Source organism: Diplotaxodon limnothrissa, linkage group LG23 (genome assembly GCF_057381915.1).
Source record: "Diplotaxodon limnothrissa isolate DT_005_m linkage group LG23, D_limnothrissa_male_GT1.1, whole genome shotgun sequence".
Classification (NCBI taxonomy): domain Eukaryota; kingdom Metazoa; phylum Chordata; class Actinopteri; order Cichliformes; family Cichlidae; genus Diplotaxodon; species Diplotaxodon limnothrissa.
The window spans coordinates 22,844,523-22,868,521 of record NC_140617.1 but is presented as its reverse complement, the minus strand read 5'-3'; the positions used below and the strand labels follow the sequence as shown (position 1 = coordinate 22,868,521).

The window sequence follows — 23,999 nt, the reverse complement described above, 5'->3', positions numbered from 1 at the left end:
TACCTCCCCCCACGCATTTACATTACATACAAGGTGTTCGGGTCCACTGGACCCAGGTCTAATAAAAGTGTTGAAAGTGTAGGTCCTGTGTTCCCACACTCTGTCCTCCTTTCTGGTGCTGCTGATAGTGTTTTCTTCCCCTCCTGCTCTCGCACAAAGTTGCAACATTGTTGAAAATTCAACTATCAACATCGTCTGCTCTGACATTCCCGCACATTTTACCCTCTTTCTTGAGGGATCCAAATTTTATTTTCTCATACCCTGTCCCTCCTGCAAATTAGGGGCATAATACTATAAATAAGACTTTGCCAGTGTGGTTCTTTATCACAACTGATCAAGATGGCAAAAGATTATCTGCTGCGAGGGCCATGCAATTGATTTTGGAAGAGAGAGGAGCTTTGGATGATGATGTTGACAAAGAGGTTTCAGAATATTTCACATTTCTGAAAATTCAGAGTCTGACAGTGACTTTGAAGAAGAGGATGAGGTTGAGCACCATTTAGTAACAAAACGAAGACGAGTACCCCATCAGCAGCCAGCTCCAGGACCAGAACAAGCCCACCAGACAGCAAGTGAAGAAATATGGATGTCAATAACTGGTGAAATTGAATGGTCTTCTTGCCCAAGAAATGAGCCACCCTACAGAGCTGTTACTGTGATAAGCCAAGGCCAACACGGCTGACAGTTACTCATGTGCAGGACATCAAGTCTTCATTTGAGCTTTTCATCCCAGATTCCATCCAGAAAATTATTCTGGTCTGGTTTGCAGACCGATACCGATACGTAATATCGGATCGGTCCATCTCTAGTTTGCAGTAATCTAGAATGAAGGTGTGTTTTTGGAGAGAGGTGGAAGGAGATGGACCAAATTGATCTACAGGCCTACTTTGGGGTTCTTATCCTTGCAGGAGTTTTCAGGTCCAAAGGGGAATCCACAGAATCTTGTGGGATGCAGAAACTGGCACGAACCTTTCCGTGCATCAATGTCTCTGGAAAACTTCAACAAAATTTGCAGGATTATCCGTTTTGATAACCGAGATGACAGACCAGCTCAACGGCAGAGAGACAAGCTAGCTGCCATCAGGACAGTGTGGGATAAGTGGGTGCACCACCTCCCCCTGTTTTACAACCCTGGGCCTAATGTCACCATTGATGAGCAGCTGATGTCATTTAGTTGTGAAACATGTTGCTTCACGTGTAAATGTGTTGTGTCTTTCCACTCACTTCACTTGATTATAACTGATTTATTTTTTTATAACATTTTATAAAAAATAAAAAAAAACGAGAAGCACATTAATTCATAAATGTGATCTAACAAAGGTAAAGGGAAAAAATTAACCATGTTTGCTGTTCATATGGCTTGTAATTGGGATGAAGTAAACATCTGTTGAGTAATTTAACATAAAATTGTTTGATAGAGTTAATTTGGAAAGCCAAAACTCTAGCGGGTCCACCAGACCCATGAACACTGGCTGAGTAACAAAAATATGAACACCACACAAGGGTTAAAGTGGGACAGTGGTTTTTTTTTATTGTTTTGCTACAACACCAAAACAACTGCAGGTGTCCCTGAGTTGTGGCTGCAGAACTTCAGCATCTAGCTAGCCCTACTGAATAAGAGCAAGCATAAAAGGAGGAACATGTTGTGGCAGGTAATTTCCAATGCAACTTTTCTATCAGCTCAACAGACATCAGCAAACACACAAACTGTTTGTGTGCAGTTTGTTGCACAGTGTGTTGCTAGCTAAAGGTCCAGCTGCTGCATTTCAAAAGAACAGAAAAGAAGCTCTGGTGCTCATGGTCAGAGTAAGGTTACATCAGAAGTGTAGCAGAGATGAGTTTGCATTTAAGCTGATGATGCTTAGATTAATTTACTGAATTACAATTTTATGCCAACTATATACTTTCTATATAAAGGCAGTATACACAGCATAGTTTCAGTGTAGGGGATGTAAATCCACAAGGAGAAACAGGTCAGCTGATCACATCATGTTCACTAAGAAAACCTACTGAAGCTCACATTATAAATTTTTGTCAGTTGTGATTATTTTTCTTGTGCTGAGACACGATACAGATCTTAGTGTTTTATGACGAGCTGAATTCCACTGTAACCTCTCTATTCTCATTCTACTGTTTAGGTGTGGAGGCAAAGTGTCATGAACCGCAGTGCATGCACACAAGCGGGATCCAAGAGCAGACTCAATGCACCTAATGCGAGCAAGAACAGTCTTTATTGTTTTAACAAAGGGTGACCCGGAAAAACCAAGGAAGCGAAAATGTGGAACTGAAGAAAACCAAGAAGACAAACGACACAGGGAAGCCGTAATCGGGACCGTGGGAGGCTGCAACACAAAGGGGAGAAAATTACTAGAGAGACACAACAGAACAGGGCTTTAGTAAGTGGCTTACGATCAGAGTGGGACCGTGGGACTCGGAAGGGGGAAAGTGTGTCTGTGGCTAGCGAATCCGAGGAGGCAGGGATGAGGTCAGATGACACACTTAGTGATCCGAGCAGGCTGGAGGACAGGCAGGTGGCAGATACAGATGCCGGATCGTAACCTAGGCACACGAAGGCAGAATTAACGTAGTTCACGTAACGCATATATACAAAGCTTTTTGCGAGGAGCCTAGTTACCACGGAGGGGTGACTAACGGACTGGCTTGGAGCATCCGTCAGCGCAGGGTTAAATAGTGCTCCAGGTATCCATGGGATGCAGGTGTGATGGTGATGACCCAGCCCAGGGGTGTGGCCACCAGGGCATCCCACACACTCCAAAGACACAGGGCCACGGACCATGACACAAAGTCACCCACTACAATGTAAGCAACACAATTTTGTTTTTTAATTCTCTTTCACTGCTTGTGTCCCACATAAACGATTCAAACTAAGTTAATTTGTTAGAATTAGAATATTAATTAGAATAATTTTTATATTCTATTCTACTAATATAATTTTATTATTATATTAATATAGCACAAGGTTCAGTTACCTTTGTACATTTCAAAGCCTGTATTTTTTTCACTTTTACTGGAGTAAAAACCATATGTTCCTGTACGTCTTAAAAAAAAATACATAAAAGAAATTTAAAAAAAATAAAACAGGACTTTTGCCACTTCTGCTAAGCCAATTCTTGTCAAATTGTCACATTTGATAACATGTCACATTTTATCAAAATCTAAAGGTGGTGATGATTGTTAGGTTTGTAGCTTGAACCTATTCGCTGGAACGTTGAAGACAATATAATTACACAGCAAGCAAGACACGAGTAGGCAAAGTTCTTCATGTTTCTCGTGCACGGGAGAGAACCGGACAAACGCCGTTCCTTCCCTTTACCCCAGTTGCTCTCGTCCGCTCCCCGTAACACTGATCTTTTATTGAGGTTACATGAATAAGCAAAGGTTCATTAACATATGACGTCTACATACAAACAAAAAGTACCTTGCCTGTGTGTGACCCCATAAATGACTTCCCTAAACCTGCTGGTCTGGAAGTCCAACAGTTCATCTAAACAAAAGGCACTTAGCCTAAAACAGATATAGCCACGTTTATCCTACCATAAAACAATAAGACAAGGTACGACCTCTTCCCATGCTCCCAGGATGCACACCAAGCCTTTGCAGCCTGCTAAAGATCACACATCCTATCACTACACAATTGATTATACACCTCTAAGCATATATGGTTAAATATTTCTAAACATAAATGACAATCAACAATACAAACCCTAACAATGATATTTTAATATCTGGAGTTCCTGGCTGTATTTGTACATCTTTTTGTCAACACAAACAAGGATGTTCCTCATAGATATAGTATATATCTCTGTCGTCAAACCTCATCAACAATCCATGCAAAAAGTCAGTAGAATGCCAGACAGCTCATGTTGAGAAATCAGTTTTGCCCCGGTTCTTTTTTATTCCTCGAGCATCCAGAGACGGCACTGGACTCAGTAGTCATTTTCACAAAAGCTTTATTCATCTTTACTCATCTTTATTTATCCTCATTTAAGCATGCATTCTTCTAGAAGGGAAGACTTGCCAGGCCAGTGCCCCTCTGCAAAATCTTCACTCCTTTGTCTGTGAAACACAGTTTTGTAGGAGCGACCTCATCATAAAACCTCCCATGGTGAGCTGCAAACTCTGTGTCTGTGGCTATGTGCACAAGCACGTAAATGCCTGTGTGTGCACGTACCCGTATGTCTATGTAAGTGCACATGAGTGAGTGTGCGTGTGGATGTGTGTGCGTAACAGTTAAAACACTATGTGCGTATATCTCTATGTACGTGCCTTCCTGAGGGTCATAAAAGTCCATCTCCCTTCCAAACCAAAGTTATTTAGTTACAAACTTTGAGACTCCCACCCAGGCATGCCCTGAGGAATTTCCACTCAGCATTAACTCCTCTTTGTCTTACACAGTTCAACTGGGGGAGGGTCTCCTAAAATCTACTCCTAAGTTCATGACACAGTCAGGTCTTTATTTATATCCAGGGCAGTGTCAGTGTCTCACAATTCTATATCCTATCTAACACATTCCTAAACTCTAAAATAAGCTAAACATTCCTACACTCTGCACACTGCAATATGTGTGGATTCACTCTGCATGCAAATATGAGAGTAGTCTCAAAATGTGAGAAACATCACTGTGAACAACAAAAAATCTGGAGTTTAATTTACTAACTTCAGGTTACACAGTTAAACACACATATGAAGTGGTGAAACCCAGTGCTTCCAAGATTCAAGGAAATTTGTCAATAAAGAAACCAAAAAATTGCACATCAAAGAGCAAAATATCAATAATATCAAAGGTGACAATGAACAAACACCATCTATACCAACCTTAATAAATAATTCAAATGAATTTTATAAAGTAAATTCAAACTGTAATCTCTCTTCACAATCACGAGCCTCCCAAACATGCAGTCCCTTCTGTGACTTGTATGGCTGCACACTTCATCTTTGAGTGTGGACATGTTGGTTCCCCTCACCTCACACCAGGCCTCATAGCCCATCTCCTGCCCATCTACCAATAGCCAGTCCCCAGGCAAGAAACACAAGCTAATCCAGCTGAGTTCAGTGGTGTTATGTTTCTTCAGTTCTCTCTGGATCAGCAGCATTTCAGTCTCAGACGCCACACTTGCCAGGTCATCATGGTGCTCCCTGCAGTAATCCAGAGCTTCCTCCCAAGTCAGTTCCTCCTCCACCACTATTGCACGGTAGCAGAAGAATGTGTTGATATTCTGTGGGTTTGCATCATTCCACCTGTTTATCCACACACAGCCACTGTCTTCAACACTGTGACAGTTGTTAGGTTTACCTGGTGCCCAGAAAAACATGGTAGCCGCTCCACCTCCTGACCAAAGCCATTTTTCTCTATCTGAGGAATTTCTCTTCAGTCCTATCCAGATACATCTATTGATACTACCAGAGAGCTGCTCAAGTTTGAGATTATCATGTTCATTACTGACAGGAGCCAGGTCTGTGTATTGCTGCCAACAGTGTGTCAGAGCAAGCTGCCAATTTTTTGGCCGTTCAATGTAAAATTACTTGGTAAACATTACAGATAAACTCAGCAGAAACAGGATGCACATGAAGAGCAGATCCATCCTTAACTTGTTTTACAGAATTTTGCTGAAAAAAAAAAGAGGTCTGATGATGCTTGTTAAAGCTGTGAGCCTTTTGAATTTCTCAGAAAACATTTGCATTGGGGCGGCTCTTAATTCACTGAACCTGTGGTATTCATGACCCATGGAAGAAATCGCAGGTGCTGCTCATATGTATTTTGATTTAGGTCAATTCATGTTTATATTGTCCTCTTGACTGGAGTTCATAAATACAATTATCAATACATAATTATCAGAAATTCAACAGGCTCATTTTAATTCATATTACATATCGTGCTTCTATTTGTAAACATTTTTCAAATCTGCATTTCTGTCAGGGTCGGACGGTGCCCCGACCGGTCGACCTGCCTGTGTGTGTGTGTGTTCTCCTCTCTCTCGCTCTGTTTTTCTTGACTCTGCTGCGATTGTTACGAGGTCGCATGGCAACGAGAGACCTCCAACCCAGAAGCGCTGCCGCTCTGAGCTGCCTCACCTGAGACCGAGGCTGTATCCCAATTCAGGCAGCCTTAAAGTACGCAGCCTCAACGATCCTCAAGGGCCGCGTACTCAAAGACCACTAAGGCCGGAAGTGCGAGGCTTGCGAAATGGGACGGTCTAGCCTCTGTTGCGCTGCCCAGGTTGCCTAGCAACCATGATACTAACAGCTGGAAACGTTTCATACAGCTTTGTTTGACAGAAATGAAAGAGAAAATCTTATGTTCATTTGTTTGTTTGTTTCTACATGAGCTTTGATCATTCTCTGTAAGATTAAGCTCAGCTATTAAACGGCGTATATTTTGAAGTAAAGGCTTTAAAACCAAGTTAGTACAAACGTCACTAATGTTACATAACTTTGCCGACATGTGGCCAACAGTAATGTTTTAATGTTCTTCGTTATTAAACATTTGCACATAAATAAGTGACATAATATTCAGTACTTACTTTTCACAGTTTACTCTTCGGCTGCTCCGCTTCTGCCGTCTGCGGCAGAATTATCCACACCGACTTCCGCGCTATGAATTGTGGGATATATGGGACCACGAAGTCTACACTGCCACAGCCTTAAAATTCAGGGAAATGAAGGATGCATTTCAGGGCCGCATTTCGAGCAGCCTTTGAATTGGGACAGCCTTCGGCGCGCCGCTGTGACGTAATCGGCCTTGAAATGCGTACTTTAAGGTTGCAGACCCTGAATTGGGATACAGCCCGATTCCTCGCCAGCTGCTGCCATCATCCACCATCGTTGGCAGGACTATTTAATGGTGTGGCTGAGCGACAGACATCGCTGGAGTATTGCACCAAGCTCGGTAGCTAGCGGAGGGAAGCTAATCGTGTTTGTTTTTGCCTGCTCCCAGGAGGAGGAAGGAGAGACTTTACGGAGTTTCGGGAGTTTGTGGACACTGACGCACTGCCACGCATCACAGAGGAAAAAGGGGAGAGGATCACTAAAAGGATTTGAACTGTGGATAACTGTTGACTGGTTTTTCTTCACTGTAAATAAAAGCACTGTTCAACTTAAGCAAAAGGTCCGCATCTGGGTTCCCTAACTCACCTGCCTTGACAATTTCTGCATTGATATAGCTAAAAACATCATCTGAGTTTGTAAAATGAGTTATAAGAAACCAATGAAGAACCCAATTAGGCAGTCTTAGACTTAATGGATGAGTTTGGTCACTTCAGGGTATCTGGTTCTGGACTATTTCAAGCTGAACGTTAAGATTTGCTCCAGTCCGAGGCTGTGCCCCCCCACACACCCTCTAGCAGATCATTACATGAAGGAACCTTTTAAAAAAACCAAAAATACAAGCGCGTCCATGCTCACAGGTGTACACACGGGTGATCACACCCACAAACTACACCCTTTTTGGCTCCTACCTCAAAGCACACTGTGTTCTGTTGATCTTATGTGCTGCACAATAATGTTTAATATTTAGTATTTACTGTCATATTCCCATATATCATTGTGATGTTGTTTATTCTATTACTCTTGTTCTCTTCTGCTTGTTTTCTTTTTTCTTTCTCAGCAGGTGATCCAGGTGATTGATATTTGCTTTTTTTTTTCTTTTTTTTTCTGCTCATTCTGTTGGTTTTTGTCTTTTGCCCTTCTCCCCCGTCCCTCTTCTCAGCCGTTTCTCTTTCCCTCTTTCTTTCTCCCCTTCTTTCCTCCAGTCAGAGAAAACTGCACCCACCCCACCATCCACTCATCTTCCAGACTACATAAGACAATAAACACCCAGGCTGAGATCTTCCTCCACCTCTCCTGTATCTCCCCCTCCTGCAGAGAGAGCCCCTGAGGAGAGGAAAGCTCCTGCAAGATGTGACAATCTTCCCCACCAGTTGAAGAGCCCCCCAGGTGGCTCGATGCACCGGCGGCACCCTGCTCCAGGGCTGGGCCCCGGAGCAGGGTGTAATGAAAAAACAACTTATAAATAATTGTTTAGCTTGAATTCAAATAAAAGAATGATAGCAATATGTTAATGAATACAGTAACACAAGATGTGAAAAAGCATTTAAGACTATTGGTCACACATTGGTTCAAAATTTATATTAGAATACAACATAAGACATCTTGAAGTTTTTAATGAAATTGCAGTACAGTGTTATCAGCAATTTACAAATGAAGAAGCAAAGCTTTATCATTTCTGCTTATGGCATAAATGCAGCGGTGTATGTCACACAGTGAATTAGCTAAATATGAAATGGTAATATAGTACCTTACAGTCCCATGCAGAGCTACAAGCAATGTGAGAACAGCAAGGCAAATAGTTTTGCAAACAGCCTCACCTTTCAAAGCACTGGTGAGAATAACACAGCAGACACTACAGGTACATTTTCACGCGGCCTGCAGAGAGGGTTTTATTAACATATGAAACCTACATCACTCTGAGGTAAAATCCTATCTAAGTTACTTTTCAAGAATGAAAACTTAGATAAGATGTGCAAGAATAGCCTTGGGAAAAAAACTGCAGTTGTATTTAAATATGTTTGCTATTTTTCACTTTCAAAAGGTCAATCTTCTAACAAGACAGAAATAAAACAAATGCACATCAAAGATATCAATCAGGTATTAGCCTGGAAATCAAAACTCACTACTAAGCTCAGTAGCAAATAAAACTGAGTCTCTCTTCACAGTCACGAGCCTCCCAAACATTATTACTTCTTGTCACCTGTACGGCTGCACACATGTGGACATGATGGTTTTCTGCCTTCACTCCAGGCCTTGTAGCCCATCTCCTGTCCGTCTACCCACAGCCAGTTCCCAGCCAGGAAATGCAATCCGATCCAGATGTGCTCAGTGGTAATGTGTTTCTTTAGCTCTTTCTGGATCAGCATCATCTCAGTCTGTGATGCCACGCTGGCCAGGTTGTTATGGTGCTTCTGTAGCAGGTTGAAAAAGCTACATGTTTATTTTTGTAAGAAAACCAATTACCCCCTTATTTTTTGTGTATTATTGTGACTTATTTTGACATTGTTATGTGTTGCCAGACCATGGTTATATTTCATTATGCCAGTAGATGGTGCTCTTGCACTGCTGTGGAACTACCAGAGAGACTCTAGCTATAGGCTTTGCGCATGCGCAGCTCAGAAATAAATGAGCTCCAGCCTGAGCAAGACGCTAACTTGGGTGTCCTCTCTATTAATCCACAGTCTGCTCATATTTGGCTACGCAGTGCTGTGTGCCGCTTGCTGCCGGTCCAGATTCCCCTAGGTCTGGTGCCGGTAACAACTGGGGGCTCGTCCAGGATCGTCTAGTGGTGACGTGTGTGCCAAACGACCAGAACTGGTGTCCAAAGTCTCAGGGAAGGCTGCATTGAGTGCGTCATCCAGGGAGCCCAGGTCACAGTCAAAACGTCAAGATGGCCACTGTTACCCCACGGCGGTTGTTGATAGTAAAGATCCAGAAAAGACTTTGTGATTTGAGTGTGAGCCAGCTGCGCACAGTTGTTTCTTCAGTGGAGGATGGCAGTATGACTCGCAATGTTGATGGCTTAAGTGAACCAGAACTGTATGACCTGATCGTTGGGTACATCAGAGGTGAAAAGTTGAGAGCGTTGGAGGATGAAGGTATGGCCCAGCTCTTGCTCCTCGACGACATCGTGAGTGACCTGCTGTCAACGGACGTCGGAGGGGCTGGAGATCATCTCGCCGTGCCGCTTGAGATGGAAGACATTCCTAACCAGCAGCAGGAGTGCCCCACTTCACCCCACACTGACCCCACACATCCTGACAGACACCTGGCTATGCCAGCTGACCACATCCCCACTCTACCATCACACCCTAACAAAGACTCTCACACACAGCCCATTCTACCACAGGACAGAGACATCTCCACCTTTCCCTCATCCATGCTAAGAGACACTGATACGCCCACCAAGAACTTCAACATCCCAGCTTCAGTGTCACCGGCGCCTAGTGTCGCTGGGGTTTCCCCTGGCAGGGTGAGTCGTCCGTCCAGAGGATATGACCAAGTTTTGAATCTCAGTGATGTGGCAGCTTTGTTTTCACGCAGAGAATTCAAGTTGCATGGTGGACAAATTTCAGATCTTGGCTCGGATATGTCCCACAGTAGTCTGTGCAAACAAATTGATGAGGGGTTACAAGAAGGGTTTACTGAGTGTGAAATAATCAGAACTGTGCTAAAGATAATGAAGCCTGGTACTCTCAAGGAAATCTTAACCAACAAAGATGATTTGACAGTTGATGGTTTGAAGATTCTCCGCTCTCATATTCGAGACAAGAATAGCGCTGAACTCTTTTAAGAGCTAAGTAATGCTAAGCAGCAAGACAAAGAGAGTGCACAGCAGTTTTTGTACAGAATTATAGGGTTAAAACAGCGTGTACTATTTGAGTCACGACAGCCTGGTGCAGACTTTAGCTATGACAAAAAGCTTGTGCAGGGCACATTTCTTCACACACTTTATCAAGGGTTCAATGAAAAAAACAACTATGTGAGACAAGACCTCAAACCTTTTCTTAATGACTTGCAGGTTAGTGACGACTTTTTGCTTGAACAGATTACAAAGTCCACCAGTGAGGAAGCTGAGAGACTGAGGCGACTGGGTACCACATCTAAAATTAGACCTGTGACTATAAGTGCCGCTCAGCTTGCTAACACTGACTTGACTGAGCAAGCGAAGGTTGACACTGAGCTACAGACTAACCGTGCAGCTATTAGAGAACTGACTGCCCAAGTGTCTTCATTGACCAGACAGCTAACTAAAGTGGTGAGCTAGACTGATAGTGTGACATCTGGAGACTCCTGCTCGCCCCTGAACCGCCCTCCAACACCTCCAGCTGAGAACCGGGGCAGATGTGGTGATTGTGTACAGCAAGGCAAAGTGAGCTGCCCCCACTGTTTTACGTGTGGCCAGCCAGGACACCGGGCTATTGGCTGCCTGCGGCGTAAGGTGTTGGGAAACGGGGTGAGGTCACTGGAGAGGGGCTGCCAGTGACCGAACAAGCCGAGGAGTCCCCAGCACACACCAGTTTTGCTAAGACTTCAAGTGTGGTGAGATCAAATGCACCCAGTCCTGTACCACCAGTGAAACCCACTGCACAGCTTATTGGGAACAGATGTATGGTCTCATGTGCCATCAATGGAGTACCACTTAAGATGCTGCTTGATTCAGGGGCCCAAGTGATTATGGTATCAAGAGCGTGGATAGAGAAAAACATCCCCCACATTAAGATCAAGCCACTTGAGTCCCTCCTTTCAGACCAGCCTCTGGAAATAGCGGCAGCTAATGGTACAGACGTTCCATTTGATGGTTGGGCAGACACGGAACTTCAAATTCAGAGTGTGAACTATGGGCATGTCGCCATACAAGTGCCAGTGCTTATCAGTCAGCACAACCTTAACTGTCCTATTTTAGGCAGCAACGTAATAGCTGAAATCCTAAAAACCAATAAAGAACAGAGAGGTGGGGCTGACCTTTCTGCGCTCCTCAAAGAAGCTTTAAGTGTCAGCAGCAGTGCAGTAGATGCTCTAGTTTCAGCACTTCAGATGACCACCCCTGATGAAATAGATCCTGAGAGTAGTGTGAGAACAGGAAAAAAAGGTGTAATGATTCCTGCAGGACAGATTTGTGAAGTAAAGTGTAGAGTCAGAGAATGGCCAAGAGGTGGCCCAAAACTCTTCCAACCAAATCTAGAGAAAAGCTGCCCTGAGGGTTTGGAGTTGTTCCCAGCTTTGGTAGATGTCCCCAGTGGGTTGACAAAAATTGTTAAGATTCCCATTCAGAATCCTACCAAAACATGACATTCTCTCCAAAAGAACAGTCTTAGGTACTGTTGGGTAGATAGCTTGTACTGGAAGGACTGTAAGGTGCTTGTTCAGGTTTGCAGCTACCACTCCCCGGAGTGTCGGCCAGAACACTGCTCAAGGCCCGGATGAATGTTCAGAAGGGAGACAATGAAGACACCGAGGATAGTGCAGACTCTTGTATTGACTTCACACAGTTGAAGGTAACAGGGATTGTCAGAGGAGCAGGTATTGCATACAGGTTTAGGTGCGTGGGCATGGGTGTGTGTGTGTGTGTGTGGTCTCTGAATGGAACAGAAAGAAAATGCTACATTACTAAAGTGTTCACAACAATATCTCCAGAGTACATCAACATAAACACAGGCGGGAAATAAACTAACATCCCCTTTAATACCATAGGCCATATATTACCCACGACTCACACATAGACCCCCTGAGAGAGCTAACCAGGTACACAGCTATACCCAACCACACGGCAGGAAAGTTAGCTTAGCTTAGCACCCGCTAGCGGCACAGACAGAAACATAGTCATTTCCCCCCTAACCTTGGTTACAGTCCCAAACACATCTTATTATCACATCCTCACACATCACCAACTTACGTTGCTCATTAACGCACACTTCTCACGGAATAACCAATTCTCTGCCGGTAATCTGGAGCAGAAAAGCTCAGGTGCTTTGCCCACATTTCTCCCTGGACATAGTCTCTCATACAAAGCGGTGGGGTGACCTCTACTGGCCACTCTAAAAACTACAGGTGAACTAACAACTGAACAGAATAAAACCATAACTACGGGGCCTTTTGTACAGCCGCCCCCAAATGTATGAAGTACATTTGCTCACAACAAAAGGCAATTTTACAAACAAAGTCACGGTGATTGTCCTTTGTCTTCGTCCGGGAGGGCAGGCAGCAGAGATGCAGCCCACGAGCCAGGAAGCACGAGGCAGCTGAGGATCTACGATCATCAGCACTGAACCTTCTGTGACATCTGCGGGGGATGACCGCCATTTCTGCCGAAGCTGCAGGCTTGGAAGGTACAGCCGGATGAATCGAGACCAGAAGTGGTCAGCCAGCACCTGGGAGTGCTTCCATCTCCGGCGACTCAGGAGCTCTTCTCTGGGGTAAGCCACTTGAGGAAGTGCTCCGCGAAGACCCTCTCTGGCCCTGGATGGCGCAGGCGACTGTCGACGTCCTGGATGAACAGGCAGGTGACTGGATGTGTCGGATCCAAAACTAAAGGATGGGAGCTGGTAAATGCGAGATCTTCAGAGCGGCGAAGACGTCCACCTACACGGATGACCTCATTCTCGTGGTCGAACTCAGGGGATAGTGCGAGGAGACGACTGCTGCGACTGATGGATTTCCCCTGCTTAAGAAGTCGATACTCCTCAGGGAAGCTCTCCTGTTGAGCTTCTCTCAGGACGTTCATCTCTGCTCGAACGTAGTCATAAGCCGATGAAGTTCCACCGCCTTTGGCCGCCCCATGCAACTGCGTAATAGCAGCTTCCAGCAGCTGTGTCCAGGTGTCATATTTGCTGAAGTTCGAAGTGGCGGGGTCGAAGGTGGTAGAAAATCCACAAAAGGTCTCTTTATGGAGCTCAGATGGGCCTGGAGGCTCAGCCAGGGTGCCACTGGCATCCTTTTTGAGCTCTCAGCGAAGGCGGTCGCACTTTCTCCTCTCCTCCTCACCCTTATCTTCCCTGCTTCGCCTCTATGTCCTTGTCTTGTCTTGTGTGAATTTACTTTCCCTGGAACAGTCTCTCACTGTCGTTCTCTAAACCTAAAAGAGAATTATGGATTTGATCAACTGGTCTCTGAGTGCTATTGACACCCTTTTCTCAACGAGAAGTCGGGGCTCGGGAGAGCCTGAGTGCCCTGGAGGGACTTTCCCTGCCGGTTACACGATGGACGGGTGGCAGAACTGGAGGACCGTGTGCCTGGCGGGACTGTCGATCGAGGACGCTGAAGATATCTACCTATTCGGAACCATGATAACAGGGTTCATGCTGATCGGCGTTGGCTTAGCCCTGGTTTATCAGAGAAATAAGAAAGCGGAACCGGCTGTTCAAACCCCCACAAGGCTGCCCGCTGGATTCGAAACGACGGGACGAGGTGCGACCTCTCACAACGAACGTAATATGGTCAACACCTTGGAGACGCTTACAGCTGCTGTGAAGGCTCAAAACAACACCATTGAGCGTATGAGGGGAAACATCAGAGAGAGGCCTGCTCAAAATGAGACCCTTGAGCGACAGTTGGAAAACATCGCGGAACGGATCACTGCAGTTGTGAGGTCTCAGAATCAAAAGACTGACAACACCACGGAACAGAAGTTTGATACCATCATGGGGAGGCTCGCAGCTCTTCAACGGGAGATCGAGAGACCAGCCTCGGAGTGCTAGAATTCGAGCTGCTCACAAAGGAGAAATCAACAATATTCAACATTTGGACACCACGGCCCCAGCTGCAGGCCCAAGGCTGGAGCCCACCAAAACAACTCCCTGATAACGACTGTGTGATGACTATTCTTCCCGCCCCATGAAGGACACCTGGATTGGCTGGAGGACTGTTTACTTAGCCTGATAGGCCGAAGGACACTGTCTCAGCTAAACTATGGACACGCACACACACACACTTACACTGATAAGCACTCACTCATCCCCCTCCCTTTCCAACGCCTTCGATGCTTGTGCCCTACCGGGGATGATAGCAGTCAACTGGACCAGCACAGATGCTGCAGGACCGGATGCGCTGTCTACGCCGGCTCTCTCTTACCCTTTACCCGCCCCTGTTGCTTGTCTCGTGTTTCTATGGTGTATTGATAGTCATGTGCTTTTGTGCTGAGGTGTTTTTCTTTTATCAAACTGTTCTCCCACTAGGAGCTCAGTCTGAGTGGAGTTTTTTTTCTCCTCCTCTTACCTCATGTAGTGTATTTTCGTTGTTTTTTTCCTATCAGCCTACCTTCTGACATGTCTGCCCAATGTGATGTTTGTGTAAAGTTGGTCAGAAGGTTCCTTTGTGAGTGCGCATGCGCCATTAGCGTGCTGCCTGCTGTAACCCCTAATTTCCCTCGGGATGAATAAAGTATTCTGATTCTGATTCTGATTCTGACTTGGCTCTGGAGGCCACTGTTCTGGACCTAGGAGCAGGAAAGGAGGCCCTTGACTCCATCTATTGGGTCTGGTCAGCTCGGGAAGGGACTTCCCCCAGGTTATATCATCTGCGGGGTTCTGGGCTGAGTCCACATAGCGCCAGGTGTGCGAGTGAGTTAATTCCTGGATCTCAGCCACGCGGGTGCCGACGAAGACCTTGAAGTGGCATGACTGGGACCTCAACCAGGTGAGTACAGTTGTGGAGTCAGACCACAGCACTATCCTCTTTATGTCCAGAGTGAGCTCATTTCTAAGGAGACGGGAAAGATGAGCTCCGGAGAGGGCACCACACAGCTCAAGTCTAGGCATGGAGAGAATGCGTTTAGGGGCAACATGGGAGCGAGCCATCAGGAAGGCTAGATGTGAGCTGCCATCACCTGTCACTGTTCTCATGTAGGCCACTGCGCCATAAGCCTGCTCTGATGCATCACAGAATATATGAATCTCTCTCTCACTAACTGCCTCCATGATGTGCTTTGGGAGATACGGGCGAGGAAGCAGGACTTGTGCAAGGAACAGCAATTCCTCTTCCCAGGTTTTCCACTGCTGGAGTAGTTCTGGTGGAAGCTGCGGGTCATCCCATCCCCTCTGTTGATCCCAAAGGCGCCTCACCAGCATCTTGGCTCGGGTGGTGTACGGTAGGATAAAGCCAAGTGGGTCGTATTGGCTTGCGAGAACTTTATAAATATTCCGCATGGTGGGGGCACCATAACTGATTTTGCGGTGTCTGTAACCCAAGGTGTCCGTGGGGAAGTGCCAGCTAAGGCCCAGAGTTGGCTCAGAGGTGTCTGATTTGTCTTGAGTGAGCCAAAGTTCTGCACTTGTGGATCTGAGGTCTTCAGGTAGGTGGCCAATGGTGCTGGGTTCATTACTGGCCCACTGGCGAAGGACAAATCCAGCAGAAGACAGGAGGGCTCTTAGCCTGTCCACTAGGTCCCGGGCTTCTTCAGGGGTCGGCACGCTCTGGAGAAGGTTATCAACATAGAAGCACTGTCCCACAGAGTGACATAGCGGATCATCTCCTTCCGTGTGGTCCCTGGCGTGGCGCTGCAGAGCGAAGGTTGCACAGCATGGGCTGCAGGTTGTACCAAAGGGGAGGACCTGCCATTCGTAAACGGCCACCGGTTCCTCGGGGTGCAGATCCCGCCACACAAACCGCAGGAGGGAACGATCCTCGGGAAGAAGGCAAATCTGGTGGAACATACCTTTAATGTCACCACTAATGGCTACGGCATGCTCTCGAAAGCGAAGGAGGACACCAAGGAGCGATGCGCTCAGGGTAGGCCCAGGTAGAAGATGTTCGTTGAGGGCTTGGCCTTGGAACTGGAACGAACAGTTAAACACAAGGCGATCTTTGCCATTGTGGCTAACAAGGTGGTGAGGGATGTACCATGACTCATCTGCTTGAGCAACCTGAGAGGGGGACACCTTAACCACCGAACCGGCCTGGACCAACTTCTCTATCTCCGCCCGGTAGATCTTAGCTCGTTCTGGATCTTTCTGGAGCCTTCTCTCCACACTTCTCAAACTGGGAACGACAGCGTTAGGGCTAGCTTTAAGGTGTGGCATGTTCTCGCGGCGAAGGAGGGGGGTGGCATAGCGTTGGATGCCCTCGACATCTACACGAACTGTCTTCTGCTCTAGCAGGCTAACTGCATAGTTATCTTCTCTTGAACGGGTAACCACCTTGCCTTCTGGCACCGGGACAACATCTACCTGCCATAACTTCTCTACATGTTTGAGTAGCTCACTCACCTGGGGAGGAAGGGCAGTCGTGAAGAGGCACTGTTGTGGCAGCGAAGAGGAACCTATAAGGCTGGAGGGACCCTGTAGTGTCCACCCTAACCTGGTGCGCATAGCAGCAGGACCACCCGGTGGACCAAGACGGACAGCTTCAGTTGGAGTGATGAGCTGTGGGTGGTCACTGCCAATAAGAAGGAGAGGTTTGACCTTCTTGAAGGACTGGAGAGGCAGGCCTCGGAGGTGTCTGTACTTCCGCTGCAAGGACTCCACTGGGTAGCTGTGCTCGGCTAGGTCGATACGGGTGGTGGTGAAGGCGTTGCGGACTTTGTACTTCAGCTTAGGTTTGCCACCAGGGGAGATCTCAAATGAGACACATGATCCATGCAGAGTTTGCACATCTTGCCTGATAGTGCGCAATGGAAGTGTCTCTGGGATGCCTTGAAGGTCAAGCTTCTGGGCAGCGGTGGGTAGCAGCATAGTTCTCTCTGACCCATCATCCAAAACTGCGTGAGTGCTCAAAGTCTTGCCATTATGGTGAAGGATGACTAGGACAACCTTTAACAGGACTTGGCCGCTCTCTGTAGGACGATCGAGGTACAGGACGCCCGTAGGATTCTCACCTTCTCGTGGGAGAGCAGACACTAGGCCATGTGCCTTTAAGGGCTTAGAATTCACATCGTGAAGGACCTGCAGATGACAACCCTGACACAGGCTGCAGGGTTTCTTGAGGGTACACTGTGCTGCCTGATGGGAGCGTGCGCAACGCCAGCACCTCTTGTTAGTCTTTATCCAGTCTGTGAGCTGTTCGCGACTCAGCTTGATGACCTCCTGACACTGACTCAGGTGATGGGCACGGTTATCGCAAAAGGCGCAGTAGGGTGGCTGCCTAGCTTTGTTTGGAGTGGTACCTAGTGACCTGGGTGAGCTCTCTCCACTGTGAAGAACCGCAACAGAGCGTCTGCTTGGTCTGACATCAGGCTTCTCTCTGGTGATCGCTGGAGTGGGCAGGCCGTCATAGTCCTGACACCAGGATTCGTACTTTAACCAGGTAGCCAGGTCATCCAGGGTGTAAGCCTGACCAGAATGGTTATACATGCACCGACGGAAATCAGCCCTTTGCTCTGAAGGAAGCTTACTAAGGAGTCGAGCCACATGGGAGCCACACTGTAGTTCGACCTCCCCATCAGGGCCTAAAGTCTTCAGCATGCCCACGAGCGACTGGATGTGGAGAGAGAATCGCTCAAATGCGGCTGCATCCCCTCGGTGGATGTCAGGTGAGTCCATGACAGCAGCAATCCTTCTCAGGGCAAGCTGGTGGGGCTGCCCAAGCCTGTCGTTAAGAGCGTTCATAGTGTCACTGAAGGGCGTGGCAGAATGGAGGTAAGCGTCCGCTATCAACTTTGCTTCCTCCAGGTGTAGGTGATCTAACAAGACTTGGTACCTGAAGAGCTCTGAACTCTCCGGGGGCAATAAGTTCTCTAGCGCCATCTTTAGACGAGCAAATTCCCCAGGATCACGGCGTGAGAGCTTGGGAATGCTTGGACGAGGCCCCCTGTAGGTCAAGAAAGGAGTAGATGAGGATGGGGGTGGAGTTGGCAGTGCTTGCAATGGAGGGGGGTGTGCTCTCGGAGGCGGCGCTGGAGGGTAGGTGATCCTTGGCTGAGGAGAAGTGAACCCTGGCCTAGATTCATGTGGGGGGATGATCTGACTCTCCTGTGCAGCCATAGACTCCCTCTTCAGATCCTGGAGCTCTTTCAGCATCGTATCGATGCGGTCCGCAACTGGACCCTGGCTGGAGACAGACTCCTCCTTGAACACAACAGGAGGAGGTGGTGGAGGCCAGTCCTCTTCCTCTTCAGCAGGGGGTGGCTGGAGATGAACAGCAGGGGCTCTGGGCGGTGGACTGAGCTGCAGACTCTCTGCACGGTCCAGCAACTGCAGCAAACTAGCATGAAGGGCCTGGAAATTAGCCAGCCCGGCTCTCATCTCGTCATGCGACTGCTGGAACAGGAACCTTTCACGCTGTATATCTTCTAACTCTGCTCTCAATGGTGTGACATGGCCGTGTGAGCCGTCATCAGAGGGGTCAGACGGAGGATGGTGGGAAGAACGGTTGTCGCCTCCTGTCTCACTTTCCTCCTGGTAACCTGCACCAAGCCCGGGGAAGTCAGTCTCATAAGCTTCATAGCGGAGGGGACGACGTACATTACGCCGTGGGCGTGCACCAAGAGCTGAGAAGTTCTGAATATCATCCATCTTGTTAGGGTAGAAGCAGCTTACCATCCGGCTCGAAGGACCATTAATGTTGGGGAGATAGCTTGTACTGGAAGGACTGTAAGGTGCTTGTTCAGGTTTGCAGCTACCACTCCCCGGAGTGTCGGCCAGAACACTGCTCAAGGCCCGGATGAATGTTCAGAAGGGAGACAATGAAGACACCGAGGATAGTGCAGACTCTTGTATTGACTTCACACAGTTGAAGGTAACAGGGATTGTCAGAGGAGCAGGTATTGCATACAGGTTTAGGTGCGTGGGCATGGGTGTGTGTGTGTGTGTGGTCTCTGAATGGAACAGAAAGAAAATGCTACATTACTAAAGTGTTCACAACAATATCTCCAGAGTACATCAACATAAACACAGGCGGGAAATAAACTAACATCCCCTTTAATACCATAGGCCATATATTACCCACGACTCACACATAGACCCCCTGAGAGAGCTAACCAGGTACACAGCTATACCCAACCACACGGCAGGAAAGTTAGCTTAGCTTAGCACCCGCTAGCGGCACAGACAGAAACATAGTCATTTCCCCCCTAACCTTGGTTACAGTCCCAAACACATCTTATTATCACATCCTCACACATCACCAACTTACGTTGCTCATTAACGCACACTTCTCACGGAATAACCAATTCTCTGCCGGTAATCTGGAGCAGAAAAGCTCAGGTGCTTTGCCCACGTTTCTCCCTGGACATAGTCTCTCATACAAAGCGGTGGGGTGACCTCTACTGGCCACTCTAAAAACTACAGGTGAACTAACAACTGAACAGAATAAAACCATAACTACGGGGCCTTTTGTACAGGTACATTGGAAGAGGTGACTGAAGTAAAACCTGTCAAGTATCTCTCTGCTGACGCAGGGTCATCAGCCCATACAAATGTAAAAGTGTGTTCAGTTCAGCTAGGTAACGGAAAGCACCAGACAGAAGTCAATGAAGGTCAGAGATGGCATCCACCTGTTGATTTGTCCTACCTGACAGAGGATGAACAAATGGTAGTTAGAGACATGTTGTATGAACAGTCAGATGTTTTTGCCCAAAGTGACTCTGACATTGGTTGCATCTCAAGCTTGCAGTTGAAAATTAATCTGAAAGACGGTACGCCTGTCCAGACATCCTACAATTCGGTCCCCAAACCTTTGTATAAAGAGGTAAAAGAATATGTTCAGAATTTGCTGGACAACGGCTGGATCAGAAAGTCCACATCACCCTACTCATCTCCGGTGGTGTGTGTCCGAAAGAAAGACAAAAGCTTACGCTTGTGTATTGATTTTCGGGGCCTTAACCGTAAAACCATTGCTGACCGCCACCCACTACCACGCATCCAAGACCTGCTGGATCATTTGGGGGGCTATTCATGGTTTTCAATACTCGACCAGGGTAGTGCGTACCACCAGGGCTTTGTTGATGAAAGCTCAAGACACCTGACAGCATTCAGCAAGCCTTGGGGGTTGTACGAGTGGATCCGCCTCCCATTTGGCCTTACCAACGCCCCAGCAGCATTTCAGAGATGCATGGAGGGGGTCCTTGATGGTCTGAGGGATGAGTGCTGCTCACCATATTTAGATGATGTGCTTTGCTTTTCCAAGACATTTCATGACCATGTTGATGATCTGAGGCATGTGCTTTGCCGCCTGCGAGAGCATGGTGTGAATCTATGTCCCAAAAAATGTGAACTGTTTAAGCGTCAGGTCAGGTATGTTGGGCGCTTGGTGACCAGTGAAGGTGTCCAGATAGACCCAAAAGATCTCGAAGCAGTGGAACATTTGAGAGACAGAGAGCCAAAGAACGTGGGAGAGGTCAGAGCACTCCTAGTGTTACTAGGTTATTACAGGACGTTCATTCAGGACTTTTCTAGAATAGCGAGACCACTGTTTAAGCTTATTGAGAGTCCCAGTGATCCTAGCCTGCAATGTAGCTCAACTAGAGCCAAAATCAAGTTAAAGCGCACAAATGGTGGTCAGCTTCCTTCCAAAACACCAGTGCAATGGACAGCAGAACATCGTACTGTGGTGTCACGTCTGGTGGATATGTTAACCAGTCCACCTGTCCTGGCTTACCCAGATTTTAGTTTGCCCTTTGTGCTACACACAGATGCATCAAATGAAGGCCTGGGGGCTGTGCTTTATCAGCAACAGGGGGAAAAGCTCTGTGTCATTGCTTATGGTTCCAGGACACTCACGCCTGCTGAGAAAAATTACCATCTCCATTCTGGCAAGCTTGAATTCCTTGCCCTGAAGTGGGCAATTTGTGATAAATTTAGGGATTACCTCTACTATGCACCCACTTTCACAGTGTACACAGATAATAATCCCCTCACATACTGTACATCTTGAGCACAGCAAAGTTAAACGCTGTGGGACATCGGTGGGTGGGCGAATTAGCTGACTTCCATTTCACTGTAAAGTATAGACCAGGCAAGTCCAACACAGACGCTGATACGCTCTCCCGCTATCCATTGCCACTCCAGGAACACCTCATGGAGTATACTGAGACACTGTCCCCAGAAGTGGTTTCTGCAATCTGGCAAGGAGACAAAGCCATGAGAGACGGTGATGTACCATGGGTGGCTCCACTGCACTGTGTTGATGACACACCCCCTGAAGGTGCCCCTGTCATCACCCCAGAAAACATCAGGGCTGCGCAGAGGGAGGACCCCCCTATCTGTGAGGTGATAAACTTGAAAAAGAGTAGATGGAGTCCTAATAGTAAAGATAAGAGACAGCTAGGACAAGAGACACGTAGGCTAGTACATGAATGGAACAGACTTGTACTTGAGGAAGGAATACTGTACAGACAGACTGGACAAAGAAAACAGCTGATCCTACCCAGTAAGCTGAAGCAAACTGTACTGAAACACCTACATGATGATATTGGACATGTTGGTGCTGACAGAGTCATTCAGTTAGCAAGGGAGAGGTTTTACTGGCCTTTTATGCAGCGTGAAATTGAGGACTATGTCATTCGCCAGTGCCCTTGTATCAAACAGAAACGGCCAAGTGTCCCAGAGAGAGCACCAATGGGCTCGATAACAACCAGTGCCCCCTTTGAACTCATTTCGGTTGACTATTTACATCTAGAACCAAGTAAAGGTGGCTTTGAGTACATTTTAGTCTTGGTAGATCACTTTACCCGTTTTGCCCAAGCTTACCCGACTAAGAATAAATCTGGCAAAACAGCAGCTGAGAAAATCTTTCTTGACTTTATCCCGCGCTTCAGGTACCCTGAAAAGCTGCATCATGACCAAGGCCGGGAGTTTGAGAACAACCTTTTCCAAAGACTCAAACAGCTGGCAGGAATAGGCCACTCTCGAACAACCCCCTACCACCCACAGGGAAATCCTGTTGAGCGTCTAAATAGAACACTTCTACAAATGCTACGGACTCTTCATGAGGAGAAAAAGGCAGAATGGAAGGATCATTTGCCCCATATAGTCCATGCATATAACTGCACAAGACATGAAGCAACGGGCTATTCACCTTTCTTCCTCCTTTATGGAAGAGCCCCACGCTTGCCTGTTGATCTGCTTTTTTATTTAAAACCTGAAAAAGAGTCACAGTCCAGACAGGAGTATGCACAAAAGTGGGCTGCACGCATGCAGGAAGCCTATAAAATTGCTTCAGAAAACAGTGCAAAGTCCTCTGCAAAGGGGAAAAAGCATTATGATCAGCACATCAAAGGCATTGCACTGCAACCAGGAGATCGAGTGCTTGTCAGAAACCTCTCCGAGCAGGGTGGTCCAGGCAAACTCAGTGCCCACTGGGAAAAGAAAATTCACAGAGTTGTTGAGAAGATTGGAGATGGACCTGTATATAGGGTACAATCAGAAACAGGAGACAAAACCTTTCGTGTCCTGCATCGAAACCTCCTGCTGCTTGTGACTGATTTGCCGGTAGAGCAAGATCAGCCGGGACGTCAGAAAAGACAAACACAAAGACGGGGAGAGACAAACCCCAATGAAACAGTGGAACATGAGTCTGATCATTCGGACGAAGAGGAAGGGTACTCATACAGCCTGAGAACGATACCTGTGTATCAGTGGAGGAGAGTTAACCCCAAAAGGCCTCAGCCGAGACCACACAGTGAACTGAGAGCTGTAGCTCCTGAGTTCCAGCCAATAAGACACGAAATGGAATCAGTGGAAGTGCAGCAGGGAAGTGCAGTCCCACCAGCTGTAAATACAGAACCAGCAGATTTCCCAATGCCTGTTGTTTCATCACCAACTGTGGAAACCCAGGAGGAACCTGCAACTGAGGATCTTATGGAGGACACAGGGTCGGAGAGCTGTGTGGATAACAGGGACCCTGCCCCAGAGACACCAGAATGGGATGTGCCACCAATACGGAGGTCGACCAGAGCTGTGAAACCAAGAGAGGTTTTTACATATAGCCAAATGGGACAGGCTTCATATCAGCTCTGGAGACCTGGAGCAAACATGATGCTTGCGTATGTTCCCTGCCACATGCCACTTTACCCAGCTGTTCCTGACTGTTATTACCCCACACCAGTATGGACATGTTAGACTGGTGACCAAAAGACCTTTTGGCATTACTCCTGGAACTGTAACAGTTTTGACTATTAGACTTTAAAGACTTTGGGCAAACGCCATGAAGTGTGTTAGTTTGGTTCCAGATGTCCGGAGCCATCTCTTAAAGCAGGGGAGAGTGTAGCAGGTTGAAAAAGCTACATGTTTCTTTTTGTAAGAAAACCAACTACCCCCTTATTTTTTGTTTATTATTGTGACTTATTTTGACATTGTTATGTGTTGCCAGACCATGGTTATATTTCATTATGCCAGTAGATGGTGCTCTTGCACTGCTGTGGAACTACCAGAGAGACTCTAGCTATAGGCTCTGCGCATGCGCAGCTCAGAAATAAATGAGCTCCAGCCTGAGCAAGACGCTAACTTGGGTGTCCTCTCTATTAATCCACAGTCTGCTCATATTTGGCTACGCAGTGCTCT

At 47.0% G+C, this 23,999-nt stretch overlaps 1 protein-coding gene and 1 pseudogene across 1 annotated transcript; one reads left to right on the top strand and one right to left on the bottom strand.

The window, feature by feature from the left end:
- Positions 1-4,860: 4,860 nt before the first annotated feature.
- On the bottom strand, positions 4,861-5,603 carry LOC146608078 (macrophage mannose receptor 1-like; annotated as a pseudogene).
- A 7,973-nt stretch (positions 5,604-13,576) lies between these two features.
- Positions 13,577-14,701, top strand: LOC146608077 (uncharacterized). Its single transcript, XM_085348442.1, has one exon. It carries the CDS (start codon positions 13,656-13,658, stop codon positions 14,262-14,264), a length of 609 nt encoding a protein of 202 aa, XP_085204568.1. The 5' UTR covers positions 13,577-13,655; the 3' UTR covers positions 14,265-14,701.
- The last annotated feature ends 9,298 nt before the right edge of the window (positions 14,702-23,999 follow it).